Source organism: Hippopotamus amphibius, chromosome 2, assembly GCF_030028045.1.
Source record: "Hippopotamus amphibius kiboko isolate mHipAmp2 chromosome 2, mHipAmp2.hap2, whole genome shotgun sequence".
NCBI classification, from domain to species: domain Eukaryota; kingdom Metazoa; phylum Chordata; class Mammalia; order Artiodactyla; family Hippopotamidae; genus Hippopotamus; species Hippopotamus amphibius.
This window is the reverse complement of record NC_080187.1, coordinates 115,667,143-115,684,425: the sequence shown is the minus strand read 5'-3', so window position 1 is coordinate 115,684,425 and position 17,283 is coordinate 115,667,143. Positions and strand designations below refer to the sequence as shown.

Here is a 17,283-nt window from a genome sequence, read left to right as displayed (position 1 = left end):
CACAGGTGAATTCTATCAAACATTTAGAGAAGAGCTAACACCTATGCTTCTCAAACTCTTCCAGAATATAGTAGAAGGAGGAACACTCCCAAACTCATTCTACGAGGCCACCATCGCCCTGATACCAACACCAGAAAAAGATGTCACCCAAAAAAGAAAATTTCAGGCCAATATCACTGATGAATATAGATGTAAAAATCCTCAAAAAAATACGAGCAAACAGAATCCAAGAGCACATTAAAAAGATCACATACCATGAATGCAAGTATTCCATGAATACCCTGGAATGCAAGGATTCTTCACTATACACAAATCAATCAATGTGATACATATTCACAAACTGAGGGATAAAAACCATATGATCATCTCAATAGATGCAGAAAGAGGCTTTAATAAAATTCAAATGAGGTATTATAGGAAATACACAAAAAGGAAGGGTCAGGTGTGATTATGGGGAATTCTAATCTTCAGTGACTTTGAAAATTGTAGACAGGTCGCTAAAGAGAGGAAAAGGAAGGGTCAAGTGTGATTATGGAGATTATAACCTTCGGGGACTTAGAAAATTGTAGACACTTCGCTGGGTGGACCCATGCTAGGCGGGGTCTTGGCATCATCCTGCAGTTGTGCCTTTTTGTAAATCACTATCTCTCTCACTGGCTTGGATTCAAGAGGTTGTTCTGTTGTCACTGATGAAATGAAAAACAAACAGTTATCTAAGGATAAGCATCTTCTCAGATACTAGGCTCATCTCAATGCCTGATTAAATGGCTTTTCCTAACGGTTTCCTCGAAGCAGTGAGGTAAATGTCATAAAACCAAGAAATGTGAAAAATATGAAGGAACTCATGACACATGTCCTCAGGTTCTGAATCTAAATGCTGCCGCATAAAATGGACTGCTATCAGTTAGCTGTGATTAGCTAGGCTCAGTTAGAACTAGCTCTGATCTCACGGAAACTTCTACTGGCCCCATTAATTGCTTTTTTACAAATTTATTTTACATCCATTGTTTTATTTAATCTTTTCAATAATCCTAAGATTTAGACATTATTTTTATTCACATTTTAGAGACGAAGAAACTGAAACTGAGCTAGAATAACTGGCTGAAGTTAACGCAGCTGGTAAATAGAGGCACATGAGGTTATAGTCTGGAAAGGCTGTTTGACGTGAAGTCAAGTCCTTTTTCTCTCAGTGATGCTGGTTCTTTTCAACCTATTTCAAAGACACGGGGTACCTGTGGTACGTCAGGAACCACTGACCAGAAAAAGGAGAGAGAGGGGAATAAACCAAGCAGTGCTCTGGGCCTCTCACTCTGGTTTCAACCAGAGCACATGTGATACATATATCAGTCCCATTTAAAGTTTTGTTTGAAAAACCAAATGCTGTATTATACCGTGATGTCTCCTAATGCTGTGCTTGCAACTTCTTGCAGTTAGATCTGTCTCATCCTTTCTTTGCTCTCACAACAGTGTGAAACCTCACCTGACCTGGAGCACATGGAAATCGTTGCCCTTGGGATGTGCTTTAGGCTCCAGGACAGCACAGTCTAAGGATCTGCCGTGACCCCTGGCAGCCTTGCTGTCTTTCTCATCAAGGCCAGTTAAATTATTCACAGTACCTGCAGCCTTCTCACGGCTATCAGTGATATCACTACTATCACAACTCATTGGGCTCTCTTCAAAGAGGGAAGTGATATCTTCTCCAAATATCTTGAGGCAGTTTTCAATGAGAAATTGTACAAAAGAAATCTGTTACACAAAAGGGCCAAAAACAAGGTATTATTTTACATATGGCATAGTGGTAAATCACACTTCATATATGAATCTTGGCTATAACAAAAAAGCAAAATAATCCTGAGAGAAATTCAGACTTGATTAAAAAAAAAAAATATATATATATATATATATATATACACACACACACATACATATTTATAAACCAGTTTTCTCTAAGAAATAACCAATACTTTCAAGAGGACTTTGGGCACAGATTTTAAAATTCTTTCAATCAGTGGGCTAAAGTTATAATTTGTGGGCTAGTTTAAATAGTGAACATTTTTGTAATGATGGTTACGTCTTTAATACTAGGATAATTTTCAAGTAACCCACATAGAATGTTTGGGGCCAAGGTGTGTATTCTCTTATTAAATTTTATTTATTTTTATTTAAAAATTTTTCCAGTTTTATTGAGATATAATTTATATATAACATCTTATTAAAATTTATAAAGTATCCAATACAGAAAAACTTGTGTGGTTTACTTCAGTTAAGAAATATCTGAAATATGGGAAGCAGAGATTTCAGTGGTTTTTTGTGAAAGAAGGAAGCAGCTGGAGAGAAAACATGTCTGCTTGTCTAACTGCATTGCCTTGCCTCATGCTTGCTCTGGGTAAGCTTGAGGGAAGAGCTGTGATCCTATTAGGCATGTTGTGGCTCTGTTAGGATGTTCTGAAATCTTTTACTAGTTTCTTCATCCTGTAGTGGAGGTGAAATAGTAGCCAAGTATTTTTCTGAACGAGCCAGCGGGAGGCCAGCATGTGTGGAGCCACAGGTGCTCACGTTGCCCGAGCCACCTAGGATGTGCCAGCAGTGACCGGAGCTGCAAGGTGTTGGCATCACTATGTAATGATGAAACCATGGCTTGGAAACTTTGCCCAAGTTTACACATCCTTCAGTGATTAGGCTGAGAGTTGAACCTTGGCTCTCAGACTTCAAAGCCCAGATTCTTTTCTATCATATCATCCTACTCTCATCTTTCTATTGTTTGGGACTCCTAGATGGAAAAGGAGAAGTGACTCAACTGCTCTCAGCTTCCCGCTTAATAGCCCACCTTCCCATATCCCACCAGAGAAGGACTCTGCCACTCCAGGGGAGTGTAATTAAAATGTGCACTTTAAAAAACTGGTCCATCAGAGTTAATACCACAAACTTCAGGTTCAAAGCAGGGACTCCTTCCCATAAGGCATAAAAACGAGAGATCTTATTACCTTTTTTCTGAAGTCGTTTTCTAATGCTGAGCTGCCAGAATGAGGTGGGCAAAGAATGCTTGGGGCTATACACACTGATAAATTGTGAGCTGTCATCTGATTGGATGAGGAATTCTGCTCAATGTTGCGTAACACTCCAAAAAGGTATTGCAAGAGAACTACATTAGCTCTTGGCAGCTGGCCTAAAAGACTAAAGGCAGAAGAATGCATTTCTAAATAAAACAAGTCATTTTGCTTAGGAAGTGGAAATACAAAGACAGAAAATAGAGGACTTCTTCGTATACTATGTACACATTCCACTCTCACAGAGTTGCAGGCGTGAATGCATACAAAAATGTTTCATTGAATTTAATTCCTGATCCAGATAAGAACTCCTCTGGTTAGTTATGTGTTTGACAAAGTTAAAATCATATACCCCTGGCAGATTGGTCCTTTAGCATCTCTTTTTAGACCAGTGGATTTCATCTCCAGCAGTTTCATGTATTTAGAAGGTATAAAATGGTCAAGGATTCCATATTAATAAGATTAGGAGAAAAACACGAATTCAATATCAGCAGTAAGGCATGTGTCTATTTTTTATACTGGCTGCCGTGGTTAGGATCAAGTGGAACCCTTTGACATTGGTCATTATTTTAGTGGACAAAGCTGTAAACTATAAGCTAATATTTTCCTGAGAGTATGTTGGTTGCATTTTTGAGGTGTGAACAGGGTTGAGTAATTATTGCATCATTACCTCTGGGCTGCAGCTATTTTCTCCTCCTCGTTCCCCTGGTCAATAACACTAAGCCATTTATCATAGAGACTGGCCGAAAATATACTTCCTTGGATATTTCGAAGAAAATCCTTACATGGGTAAAAAAATATATATTAGTCTTAAGTTAAATATGTTGGAGAAATTACAGAGAAAACATTTAGTTGAAAAATTGAGTTCAATGCCCATTTCCTTCACAACTACACAAACTGTGATCCACACAGAGCTTGGCTCTGATTCTCCATAGACTTGCACATCCAGAAGCATTGCTTGGATTTTCTGCAACTGAAATTAGAAGCATAAAAGTAGAGTCTGGGCTGTAGAGAGAGTGAAGCTAAAGCCCCTTCTATCACCTGGAACTTACTCTTTGTGTACATGTTAGCACAGTAGCACAAACTGACAAGGTCTGGTGATAGCTCATCCTAAATCGTATTAGTTTTTTGAAAAGAAATGCACATACCCATTTTGCTTGTTTACTTTAGACACAGTGCTTGCTCTTAATTCAAGCAAGAGAAGTTCTGAAACAAAAAAATAACCAAAAAACACACTCCCACATGCTCTTGCATCTTAAGAGAGAACTGGGCTTTCTGACTTGAGGTATGTGTGCTCCTTGGGAAAAAACTACTCTAATAATAGTTTCAGTCTTCCTTTTTTTTATAACTATATAAAAGTTTGTTCTGCAGACTTCTAAGCAGCAGGTGTTGAAATATATCAAAATCCCCAGTGGGTAACTACATGTTACCTCTTACACCTCCTTGAATGGAACACATCCTCCTAAAAAAAGGAAATTAAAAATTTAGATATATAGCAGCTTCAGGCCTCTGAGTATCAGGCTAGTGATATGCAAATGTAAGTTTCCCAAGTGGAGGCCTGGAAAATTTGTCCCTTTAGAGGGCTGAGGAACAAGTCTTAATATCATAGAATTGGGCCCATTAAAATTTATGAAGTTGTAATCTTCTGTGCAAGACTGAGGGGAAATTATTGCATTGCCTTGCTAGTTTCAAAGGCACACCTTGCTTCCACTGATCTTAATATATAGCCCGACTTCTCTTAGTAGTAGTTTGTCCAGGAAGTGCTTCTAGGCAACTATCATGATTATAATCCAGTAACTGTCCACTTGTTCTGATACTTATTGAGCTACTCTTTGTGCCAGACACTCTGCTGAGTACTGGGGATAGAGCAGTGAAGACAATGGACAAAGTCTCAGTTCTCTCAAACCTTCACTGTGTTATTGGTATACAATACCCACTCACGGTCTTTAAGTTCTTCACTGTTTCCTACGGAGTGACCCCAGTGTCTTTGGAGAGAAGCAGCACTCCAGCTTTGGCTGGTTCTGGGAGTCTGGGAGGGTGCAGCAGGGCCTTTGCCTCATGTGTACCAAACTGCATGCACTTGGAGTGTGTGTCTCCTCTCTTTCCTGGACCCTGTGCTGCAGAGTCCACTGGTGGGGCTGAGTGTCATTAAGCCAGAACATGACCCATGCAGAATATGCCAAGGGTATTTGCTGTTGGACCTCTGTTTACAGAAAGTTTAATGGCAAGCTCGGTGCGGGACGCATGATACATTCATTTCTGATTGAGGCCAACTCTCTGGTTAGTTTGACACGTGGTATCATCAAGGTCAAGGTTGCAAAGTCTGATCCTCCACCAAGGTCCGTCAACTTTAGGAAGAGAAAACTTTGGGAATGTCTAAGAACCGTACCCATGAGTAGCCACCCTCTTGCTAGTCTGTGCTTATAACACGGAAATAGGTAAGGGCCTACTAACTCTTGCTAGAAAATCAAGTCAATTCCATGTGTGTACCTTACAGAGGGCAACACTTAGCTTGCTGTTTGCCTACCTAGTGTGTATTATTATGGTGCGAGTGTAGTAGCGGTCAACTCTAAGTCATTTCTAAACTGTCGCTCTTTATCATATAATCGAATTATGACCGAACAGTAATAGGGGATAGGGAAAGACCACATGTTACTGAGTTCCTAAGATAATTTTAATAACCTGTTTACTACATTAACATATTTTTGTTCAGAGCTACTAACAAGTAGAATGTAACTAGACACTTGTAATTCAGCTGTATCATTTCAAACTCAATCTATTTTTGTATGAATCTATTGAATTTTCAGAATTCCAAACTGATTTTGACTGCTGCACCCACTTTAAAAGTCAGATTTATAGGAAAAGGCACGTGGGTAGGAGCTGGTTACCATGTAACTATAACCGCAGGTGGTGGGTTAAACATAACAAGTATTAACAAAGGATGCCAAAGGTGGTACAAGGAGGAAAAAGGAGGAACAAAGGGTGGAGTCATCCCTACACTAACTTTAAAGTAAAAGGCATTGAGAGACAGGGGAAGGAAGATGAAATGGTCAGCAATTTCAGTGGCCTCACTGAGCATTTTTTGATTTATGGTAAGGCAAATGTTTACTTACTGTGGTAAACTTCTGTAACTGTTTCCAAAAGCTTAATATGAATTTTCTTTAATATGAACTTTGCCTTCATTAGTGGCAAGGAAGTCATTACAAGCAGGAAGCTTGTTTTGGTAAACACTCTGTGTGTATAAGTGTGTGTTTTGAAATTTATTATTTTTATTCTTTTGCATAGAGTGTTCAGGAGTAAATGAGGGAGGGTGTTGTGTGATGAAAAAGGAAAGTACATGTAACATGTGGGGCTTTTAACACCCAAAGTAGCTTCCTCCAATTCTGACTTGGTGAAGTTTTCTTTTTTTTAAGAACTTTTATTGAGATATAGTTAACATACAATAAACTGCATATATTTAGAGTGTACAATTTGGTATTTTTTTTCTTAGTAATGTATATATGGCAGTCCCAATCTCCCAGTTCATTCCCGCCCAACCCTCCCCACTTGGTGTCCATATGTTTGTTCTCTACATCTGTGTCTCTATTTTTGCCTTGCAAACCGGTTGATTTGTACCATTTTTCTATATTCCGCATATATATGTTAATATACGATATTTGTTTTTCTCTTTCTGACTCATTTCACTCTGTATGACAGTCTCTAGGTCCATCCATGTCTCTACAAATGTCCCCGTTTTGTTGCTTTTTACAGCAGCGTAATATTCCATTGTATCTATGTACCACATCTTTTTTTTTTTTTTATATTCAAATTGTTGTTTTATTTTTTATTTATTTATTTTTTATTATTTTTTGGGGGTACACCAGGTTTAATCATCTGTTTTTATACACATATACCCGTATTCCCTCCCTTCCTTGACTCCCTGTACCACATCTTTTTTATCCATTCATCTGTTGATGGACATTTAGGTTGCTTCCATGTCCTGGCTATTGAAAATAGTGCTGCAGTGAACATTGGAGTGCATGTGTCTTTTTGAATTATGGTGCCCTCTGGGTATATGCCCAGTAGTGGGATTGCTGGGTCATATGGAACTCTATTTTTAGTTTTGCAAGGAACCTCCCAACTGTTCTCCATAGTGGCTGTATCAATTTACATTCCCACCAACAGTTCAAGAGCATTCCCTTCTCTCCACACCCTCTCCACCATCTACTGTTTTTAGATTTTCTGATGATCCCCATTCTAACCGGTGAGGTGAGTGAAGTGTTTTTATATTACGCCTGTTAGGGTTCTTGGGCAGTCATGATGCAGGACCAGTCATATAGCTTCAGAGTTACTCTGTGTGGATAATGCTAGAAATTTCCCTACCTTGAAGACGGATGCTGCCACAAGAACGGATTCCTCATCCAAGTTCACTTTGTCCCCAGAGTTTATCTTCTCCTTTAGGGCTCTGCATGATTTTATACCGCCTGGTTTACTGAAGATGCCTTCTGTGAGTGGCCCTTTTTGATTGATAAAGTAAAGTATATCCTATAGAGAAAAAAAAAAGAAAACTGTGTAGCATTTCATATCTACAAGCTCAGAGGACAAGCTTGCCCCCTTTTTGACAGAGCTGAGGTGTATGAGGGTACAGTGCTAGAGCTGCAAGGACTGGAGTCAATTTGAAATTTTTTTTCAGTGTCTCTAAATATATTTTCTACCCAACAATCCATTTTACATTCATACACTGAAACATTTTACACACTTGCTTAATCAGATTTTCCTTTTTAGTAAATTTACACTGTCAAACTTCTCTGCTTTGAGGCGTTAGTAGAATCATCCTCTCCTCCTCCACTGTTCCTTTCTCAGTATTACCTAATATAGGTGCTCCTTCCTAAGTGTAGAAATCTTTTTCCATACTCATTTCCCATTTGCTTTTTCTTTTTTCCGTGACTGTACACCCCATTTCTACTTCCGGTATTTCCTCCCCTCTCTTAAAACAGGCTCAAAACCCTTCTCCTCCTTCTCTGATCACATTCCCTTCCCATCAGTCTTTCATTTCCTTTTGCTGTGTCTTCAGGTCCTGTACTTACAGGGTAGAGAGATAACAGATGTTGGAGTCAGGTAATCCAAGCACTCTGAACTCTGTTATGCTACTCATCTGCTGTGTGACTATGGGCACAGCACATACTTTATTGAGGCTTTTTTATTTTTCATTTATGAAGTGGGGATGGTAATTATCATAGTTAGCCCCAAATTTGCTGTGAAAGGTGCAAGGACTGGGGTAGGAGCTAGCATGTACCTATTAATAGCGTGATAAATTTCTTCATAGATAGCGTAAGAATCCCTGCATCTAGGACAGTGCTTGGAGGGATAGTGGACCGTGAACAGATGTTAACACTGACAATTCAATACACTACTTTGAGATAACAGAGGCCAAACTCTGTGACTTTCATTTGACACATTCTGTCAGGATTAAATGATTCGTATTTGCCAGAGGATATCTTTATGCTTAAGCATGTGAATTACAAATGAAATCTCTGTGAGATGTTCTGAGTGGTAAGGTGGAGTAGACTCAGCTGAAGGAGACTTGAGACTTGTATGGAGTTCAAGGAAGGAGATGAGACTATGAGGATGAGGTGGGTTTTCAGAGATTCATATGCACAGAGCCCGTTACAGTTGATCTGACCAGGTGCAGGTGGGTCTTTGCTGAAACCAGTGGAATGGCCAAGAACATCTTTTCCTTGTTGTATTTGCCTTATGACTCTGCGCTACCTAAATCAGATCCTATTCTTTGAAATAGTGTTAACAAAACTTCTCAGTCAGAGCCAGGGGCTGTCTAATGACGTCTCCATTTGACGGTGGATTTGGATGAGAACACTTGATCTCTCAGAGCTCCCCTCCTCAGGAGGGCTGCAGAAGCCCAAAATGAGACCTACTCGGATTGGGGTGGGCAGGCTGTCATCATCGCACACATCCTCCAGAGAAACTCCGAAGAGCGGTTTTGGCTTTGTGGGCGGTGGGGCTGGGCCCTGGCTGTCCCGGCGAGTCCTGAAGCTCCGCCAGAAGGCCCAGTTTTTGGCAGAACTCTTCTTGACTGTCTTTTGGCCTGCATCTAAGGAAGAAGTGAGATTATTACGAATAGCAGTGTAGTTTATTTAACCTGATTTCCACGGTTTACATTTTACAGCATATTCATTGCAGTGGCCGGAAGAGAGAAAAACTGAGTCATTTGTTGTACAGAATTTCCCACATTCTGAAATTGGCTACTTGCATCCTTGTGGTGTTCATGTGTTCTTCTTCAACGTATCCTGCAACCCAGTATTTAAACTTAGAGGCTTGATTAGACTCAGGACTGATTCTCCCAGTGACAGTATTCCCCAGACAGTGCTATCTACTGCCTCTTAACTGTGTCCTGAGGCACTTAACCTGTATTATACAAATTTCCTGATGTTAAGTGTTATCAGTGGATTCAGGTGTCAGATCTCATTTTAAAAGCCAGAAAGATTTGGTATTCAAATCAAGCAGAGTTTGGTAATCATTTACTTTTGTAGTAGGTTTCTTCCCACTCTTAGATTTCCTGTTTGGCTGAGTACCCAACCATGGTCAACTTTCTCCCGTCAAAAGGATCTGCCTGTCATGACACATCCTGCCTGACCCCACTTCTCAGCCAGCTTCTGGACCTCTCTTCTGGGTGGCCACAACCCTCTGGCAGCTCTATAGATGACTTTCTGCAGTCAGGGTCCTTGGGAAGTAGTCATTAAATGCTGGCTATATGGTAAGATGCCAGGTGGCCATCTTCCTGTAACACCCTACCCAGCTACCCAGGCCCCTGTCAAAGGAAAGCTGAAGACAGGCTTTTAAAGAAAAAGTGATCATCAATGAAAAGCTGAGTTCAAAATTTCTACTGCCTAACTGTGAGTATTTTCTGGATATTTGCTTAAGTAACCTGTTTAACATTTACTTAAAAAACCTGCTTAAATAACCAACTAAAAAAGTCAACAGAGGTGCCAAGTTGTAGGAAAATAAACAGATGAGCAACATTTTACCAAATATCCTTAAATGCCCATCCACTTGGCTTTCCTGAGACATAGTGAGTGCATCACCATGTCCACTCATGTGGATGGAGCACTTCTGGTTCTGGATGAGAGAACCAGAAGGCTCCTGTTCTGCCAGCTAGTTGGATAAGTTACTTTAAACTCTTTGAGCTTTGGTTTGCTCAAATTTAACATAAATGATGCTACCTACACTTCATTGAACTACATAATGTAATGTACTACTCAACACAAGACATGGCTCATAGCAGCCTTAGCAGAGGTAATTTCCCCCCCCTCAGAGAGCCTAAGGCAGCCTAGACATCAGTCTCCTCCCTGCAAAGCAGACCCCACTCCCATTCTTCAGTTGAGTTTGCAGCCTGCAGATGTGCAGTCATGAACGAATGCCACCAGTCCACCTTAGGCTCTTCCTGCCCTGGCATGTATACCTCCATCATTTTAAAAGGAGAGAATGAAGAAAGCAAATACATTCTTAAATCCAGGAGGAGATTTTTCTACCTTAACATGTACAGAAGTTTAAGATACATGTTTAGATAGGTTGAGTTGTTTTATGCAACCTGGTTTCCCTATTCTTAACCTGACTGTATTATTTTTAAAGCTATCCAAATGTACTCATGTATTACAACTGTATTCATTCACTGTTCAGCTTTAATAAGAATACTCCTAAGAAGAGTGCTCTATCCCTTGCTATAAAGCTATATATCCAGCTACTCTATGAGCATAGACAGAAAGCAAAATAGACATTGAGTCCTATACTTTCTCAAAGATACTTTCAGGCTTAGTTGGACCTCTCATAATGTACATTAAAGTTCATGTTGCCTCTGTGACCAATCAAAATATATGCTATAGCCATGAAAAATATGGAGACTAGTAAACAAGCTAACCTTACAACCTCATCTTTCTTACACAGTCTTGGCAAGATGTAGTTTAGTGTTTCCTGATGCTCAGATTAGGGTTTGAATATTGAAAAAATATATAATTTTTGAAACTTTTTGCTTACAGAATAACAATCATAACAATAAAAATACTTTAAGTAGGAATTCTATTCTGGCCCCAGTACTTCCCAGACTAATTAAGAACATTTTATTCAGAGAAAGAAATATCAGTGGGACAATATTGGAATGGTAGGGGGAGAAAATTGCAAGAGGGAAGATTTTTAAAAACCCCAGCCATAAACGTTCAGTTCCAATCGCAACCTGGGTCTGAAGCAAAAGTGGAAATGAGACTGCTGTGGGGGTAGAATTAAGAGTTCAGTTCTAACCAGAACCCCCAGAGCCACTTCAGCCTAAGTCCAGAATAGATTTGAAGTCTTTTCTAAGCCATACAGTCATCTAACCACCTCCTGTGAAGGCACAAGATGCTAGACACAACATGGGGAACATGTGTTCCCAGGCCATAAGAAGCTCATACTCTAATAAGACACACAGATGTGTACAGATGTAATTATATGTAGGCAGTGCTCTGGGGATACAGAGAAGGGAGATGTGTACCTGGAGGAATTAAAAAAAAAAACAAAACCAAAAAACCAAAAGCCAAAACCTTCCTGGAAGTGAGTTGGATCTTGATTTCAGACCTTTGGTGTTTCTCTGAGCTTGATTCTGTGGGTATCGGGGCCTGCCTATACGGTTCCCTTAACCCCACATGGAGAATCGGCTGTATGTCATGAGTTTGTTTACAGCAGGAGAGACAAGAGCCAAGGGAAGACACTTACAGGAAAGGAAGGGGCTCACCTTTCCCCTGCTGATTCCTGGCTTGGTTCCTGGCTGTGTGCTTGGGTTTCAGGATAAACCGGCCTTGGATCTCTTGGGACTCCTGCTGCAGTGGGAAGGCCTCCTGGAGGGCAGAAGGAGAGGTGGAGTCCTCCGATCCCCGCTGCAGGAGCACAGTAGCTGGAAGATGGCTCATTTTAATTCCATAGGGATGTTCATGCCCTATGTGGAGAAAAATCTACATATAGATTCAGGCTGATATGATGGGTACAGTCAGACCTACCTTACCGTGAGCAAGTGCCCCACACTGGTGTGGCTGCTGTTCTTCTGGGGCTTCTGGGTAGAGAAGGCTGTACTTTCTGAGTAGGATGTGCACTGTCATGGGGGACACCCTGCAAAAAGCAGGTGCCCAAGCAAATGAGTTTAAATAGTAAAGAGAAGAATGTTTTGAGACACCTTGCTTGGTTTGGAATGTATATATCCATCCCTGCATTGCACAATGTTGACTTTTGTTGTGTTTTCCATCTGAGAATATTGAAGGCCTTCTAGTTTCTGCCTTGACACTCACTAGATTGTACATCTCAGGCAAGCCTTACGTTTTTCCTTTGAAATGCTCACCCTCACATAGACTGATAAGGAGCAAAGTAAATATATGAATAAACATTGGTGCTTAATATTTTTAAAATGATTGGACTATATACGTTAAGAATTGCTATGATCACTGTTCTCTCACACATGTCAGTTTAACACACAGATTTTTCATTTCCTCTTGTCAGTTCAACAGCCAGAGCTATTCCAGAGCAGCGGGGTGGTTTGCCTTTATGTTTCCCTCCCATTGCTGCCTTCCCTCCGTGGGGGGGGTTCCTGCGAGGCAGTGATCAGAGGCAAGGCTGCGCGGTGGTGGAAACCCGGAAGCACAGTGCAAACCAGTGTTTACAGAGTGGAAAACCGCACCAGAAATCCTCAGGAGTTGCCTGCCAAGTGATTTGTTTTGCTCTTTCATGCTTTACATTGCTTCCTCTCCATAGAATGCCCAAAGACCCTGTGTTGTGACGTGGATTTCATTTTTTAAGAATAGAAGGAAAGTTCCTTTTCTTTTGTTTCTGATTTATTATTGAATGTAACTTGGGGAGCTCTTGCTTTTGCTTTTCATCTAACATAAGTGCAATGTCAGCGTTCTGGTCAGAGCAAGAATCACAGTGACTTCCATCCTTTAAAGCAAAAGAAGCTTCCATGACAGCAATAAAATGCAACCAAATCACCAGGATAACCAGGAGCTAATCCGTAACTGTGAGTTGAGAGCAGGTTAGGAAATGCATTCAGGGTGACTGCTGAGGTAGCATCATGAAGGTCAGGCTCTTAGGAGTCCTTAGAGCCAGTCACGGTGTGTGAAGCTGTTCTAAGCCTAAAGATTGTCATTTACATGGTTTTGTTTAAATGAATGCATTTCATTAAAATAAATATATTTAAGTATTCGATTTTTTTCACCTTATTGCTGGTGGACTTTTACAAAAATGTCAACATTAAAAAAGAAAAACACATGAAATAGGTGAGGGGAGTTTGTCCTCAGCTTGGTGCTTGGTGACTCCATGTATTTCTGAGACTGGGAATATACATATCATAGAAAAAGCTCAGTTGATTAGATTTTCTAGATCACTTGAAAACGTTCTTCAGGTCACTTGAAAGAGTAAAAGCCTCACAGGATTATTGAACAGATCAAAAAAAGAAAAAAGAGGGAATGCTCTAAGATTTCTAGCAGAAATCATTGTCACCGTTACTGTATTGCAAGTTCTGCTACAGGTTTTGTCCTTTCCTTTGTTTTATTCCCTCCTTTTTTCACTGACCACACTGAACAGACTTGCTGATCTAAGAAAAGCAAGTCTTTCCTAGCTTTAGAAAAGCTAGATTATTTTTAGCTATTATTATATTATTATTATTTCTAACTATTATATAATAACTATTGTAGGAAAGATGGAATCTATGTATCAAAAACCTCAAGAGCAATGCTGGTAAACAGCTTGAGAAACAGCAAAGTACAGGTGGTTTAGTCAGTGAAGACTTGAAGAATCTGAGTGTGATTATCTCATTCTCTTTATGATGCTGAGAAAAGTTTTGGGCACAGAGCAGATTATTAAATAAATGTACTCAGGTACAGAGGCATGGCTGGATTTTAGAAGAGTCTCACAAAATAGAGACTGCTTAGTAGTTAGGAAATGGATCAGAGGACCTCAAGACTGGAATATGAAAAGTATAGGGAAGGTGGGAAGGAGTCGCAGGAGGGAGAGGATATGGGGATATATGTATAAATACAGCTGATTCACTTTGTTGTACAGCAAAAACTGGCACAACAGTGTGAAGCAATTATATTCCAATAAAGAGCTTAAGAAAAGAAAAGTAATGTATGAGAAAAAGAAATTCCAGTTTGTGTTGCTTTCATACCTAAGTAAGTAAGTACGTAGGGAGGTAAATCAATGTTTTCAAGACAAGTCTGTTTGTCAAGTGAAAAAAGTAAAGAAGAAAAATTCCCATTTCTCTCCCCAGCTAGACCGTAAGTTGCTGAATGAAGAGATGTTATTAGTGCTCAGGATAGAGTAAGTGCTTGGAATTAGTTAATAAATGTATGAATAAATATTGCATGAGATTTTCATTTTTAAGGGTATTTAAGTTCAAGACTGATCAGCTGTTACTTTGAGACTTTAGAGTTACAGTTTTGAACCCAATCAACCCCATCTTAGGTTTTCCCTGACACTTACCGATGAGTGGGTATGAGGCCTCTTTCTTACCAGAACTGGCCCACAGCTGGTAATCTTTCTCAGAGCCCTTGGAGACAAAAAGAACTGTGTGTCACAGCAAATCTTCCCAGTAGGTACTTGAAGAACCCATTTCCTTACAACTTTTATACTTCCAAAGAGAAAGAATTTGGGCCAGTATAAATGCTATGTGGTGCATGGGGGTGGCTACAATTTTTGAGTTAACAATGCTGATTTCAGCATCTCCTGTCTCTTTCGCAGCCTCCAGTGGACCTTCTGAGATTCTTGTCCTTTTTGGTAAAGGGTGGGGATCTATGGTACCACAGTGCAATTAGCCCCTCACTTTGTGGGCGGCCCATGGCATAAAAAAAATCGCAGTAATGCCCCTTCGCTGTGGAGGAGAAGTCTAATCTCAGGAGTCCTGCTTTCTGCTGTCTCTAGATTCCTTGGAGAATGTTGGCTTTTGGCTTCGAATATCCCAGCCCAGACAAGCATGTTGTCCAGAGAGCCACACACTCTGCCATGACCATTCCTGAGCAAAGTACAACTTGAAAGGCATCATAAGCTCAGCAACCATGAGCAAAAGGAGACAGATGCCCAAGAGGCTTTGAGTAGATGGCAGAATCAAGTCAGCCCACTGGCTCTGATGTAGATGAGTGCCATTCAAGGGAGAGAAGGGACAAGGACTGTAGCCTAGAGAGTGTCAGATGCAGAAAACAATCACTGCCTAGGAATATTGGATATCCCATTTGAAACAAGCCTAAATTATAAAAAATGCTGAATTAAAGAGTCCTCCAGGAGAGGATAAAAAAAAAAAAATGTTTGAAATAGAGTTGTTGGTGATAGGTACTATGCTTGCCCTTGACTTCTGATTAAAAACCATGGCCTTGCCATGAAGGAGGCAAGGTCCCAGGTAGTGGAAGCAGTCACACACACACACACACACACACACACACACACACAGAGCTAAACCTGCTCAAAATTGTATTGCAAATAAGAAGTGAAAGCTAATAAAAAAATCTTTTCTTTTAAGGTAAAGATTGAAAAAACTGTGTTGGAATCCCTTAAATCAGGCATACACATATAATAACAAATAACCCCAATTCTTCATTAAAATAGAAATTTTTTCTTGTCTAGTGAGATTGATCACTTTAAGCAAAGGAAAATTACAAAAATGAAATAAAATGAGCTCTAACATTAATCAGTCTCCCCAGCCTTATCCCTAAAACCACTCTCTTGTAAGATTTAATTCTTATTCAGGACATACGTATCAAATAGGTTAGAAATCAATGCAGAGGGGTACTTCACCCAGTGCATATAAATTCAATTTTATTTATAATGTATTATTAAATTCCATTTTTACAGAATCAACGCTTTCTTATATCAAATTCTGGCTGCCCTGAGTTTTTAAGGGGCTTTATTACACCACTGAGTCAGACAAAACTTAAATACAAACATTTTAATTATGTCATTTCACAATAGCAAGACATTTTCGCATTTATGTATATATATATATAAATATATATTCATATTTGTATATATAAATTTTATATAAGGAGCCGTGCTTTACAAGTGCTTTTTTCAATTCTGTCCATCTGAATGTCCCTCTCCCTCTCTTTTCCCCTATGCACCCTCATCCCCATAGCCATCTCTTTCACCAAAAAATTCTTACAAGCCATAACAGTCCTATCAAAACATAAAGGAGAGGGAGTCGCCGGAGGGAGGGAATATGGGGATATGTGTATAAATACAGCTGGTTGACTTTGGTGTACCTCAAAAACTGGTACAAGAGTGTAAAGCAATTATATTCCAATAAAGAGCTTTAACAAATAAAATAATCAAAATATCAAAAAAAAAAAAAAAAAGGAACAGACACTTGAAAGCAAAACAAGATGAAAGTGATGTGTACACAGATGCCCCCAGATCCATGGTCTTACTCAGAACTTATCTTCTTTACCAGTTCACAGGTGGCATTAGCCATCTAGTTCTCAGGACCTGCATCAAGGGGATGTAGTGTCTAGCCAGTGGTCTTTACGTCAAATTTACAACAAAACATATCATTTAGGATTTCTGATGCTGAGATTGAGTCCTCAGGTGGCAATCAGGATAAATAGGGATGGGACTAGAGGAATCAGGAATGAAGATACAGAAAGAACAGTCCTAGAGAGGAGGAGATGTTTAGAATCTTATAATATTTTATTGTCTATATATATAATATAGACAATAAAACGCACATGTTTTCATTAGCACTCTAAAATTATAGCCCGATTTCATTATGCTGTGACTTTCAACTCACACAAAATTTAAAATGAGAATACAAGAATAACATGCATAGGCTAATAATATAGCTTTGCTGCCTTCAACTTCTAAATTTAGGGGACAAAATATGACTTACATATCTGTAATAATCAGCTGTCTTATGATGGTAGGTACATTACACACACACACACACACACACACGAATCTCAAAAATCAAAGTTGGTTTTTAACTAAAAATAACTTTCAGGTACTTACAGTTATTCCTAGCTTTGAAAGTGACATGTTGATAACATCATTCACTGTGTCTGAATTTGTTACTGTTATAGTTACAGACTGCAAGAAGCAAGAAAAATTGCTATAAATAAGTTTTAAACAGGTGAGTAAATAACTATTGTCAAATTATTATCCATATTCTAAAGGCAAAGCTTGTTTTCAGGTAATGACAATGTAAAGCGCATGTAGAACACAAACCCCTAATTATAGTTGATTT

General features: G+C 39.5%; 1 protein-coding gene across 1 annotated transcript in view; it reads right to left on the bottom strand.

The window, feature by feature from the left end:
• Positions 1–975: 975 nt before the first annotated feature.
• Positions 976–17,283, bottom strand: part of LOC130844436 (rho GTPase-activating protein 20-like) — a 28,765-nt gene continuing 12,457 nt past the window's right edge. The window contains exons 6-13 of the mRNA XM_057720683.1: positions 17,049–17,126; positions 14,538–14,604; positions 11,806–12,006; positions 8,960–9,135; positions 7,410–7,571; positions 3,718–3,827; positions 2,985–3,174; positions 976–1,746 (exon numbers count right to left, since the gene is read on the bottom strand). Coding sequence (XP_057576666.1) covers positions 1,477–1,746; positions 2,985–3,174; positions 3,718–3,827; positions 7,410–7,571; positions 8,960–9,135; positions 11,806–12,006; positions 14,538–14,604; positions 17,049–17,126 — 1,254 coding nt within the window. The 3' untranslated portion in view covers positions 976–1,476. The remainder of the gene's footprint in view (positions 1,747–2,984; positions 3,175–3,717; positions 3,828–7,409; positions 7,572–8,959; positions 9,136–11,805; positions 12,007–14,537; positions 14,605–17,048; positions 17,127–17,283) is intronic.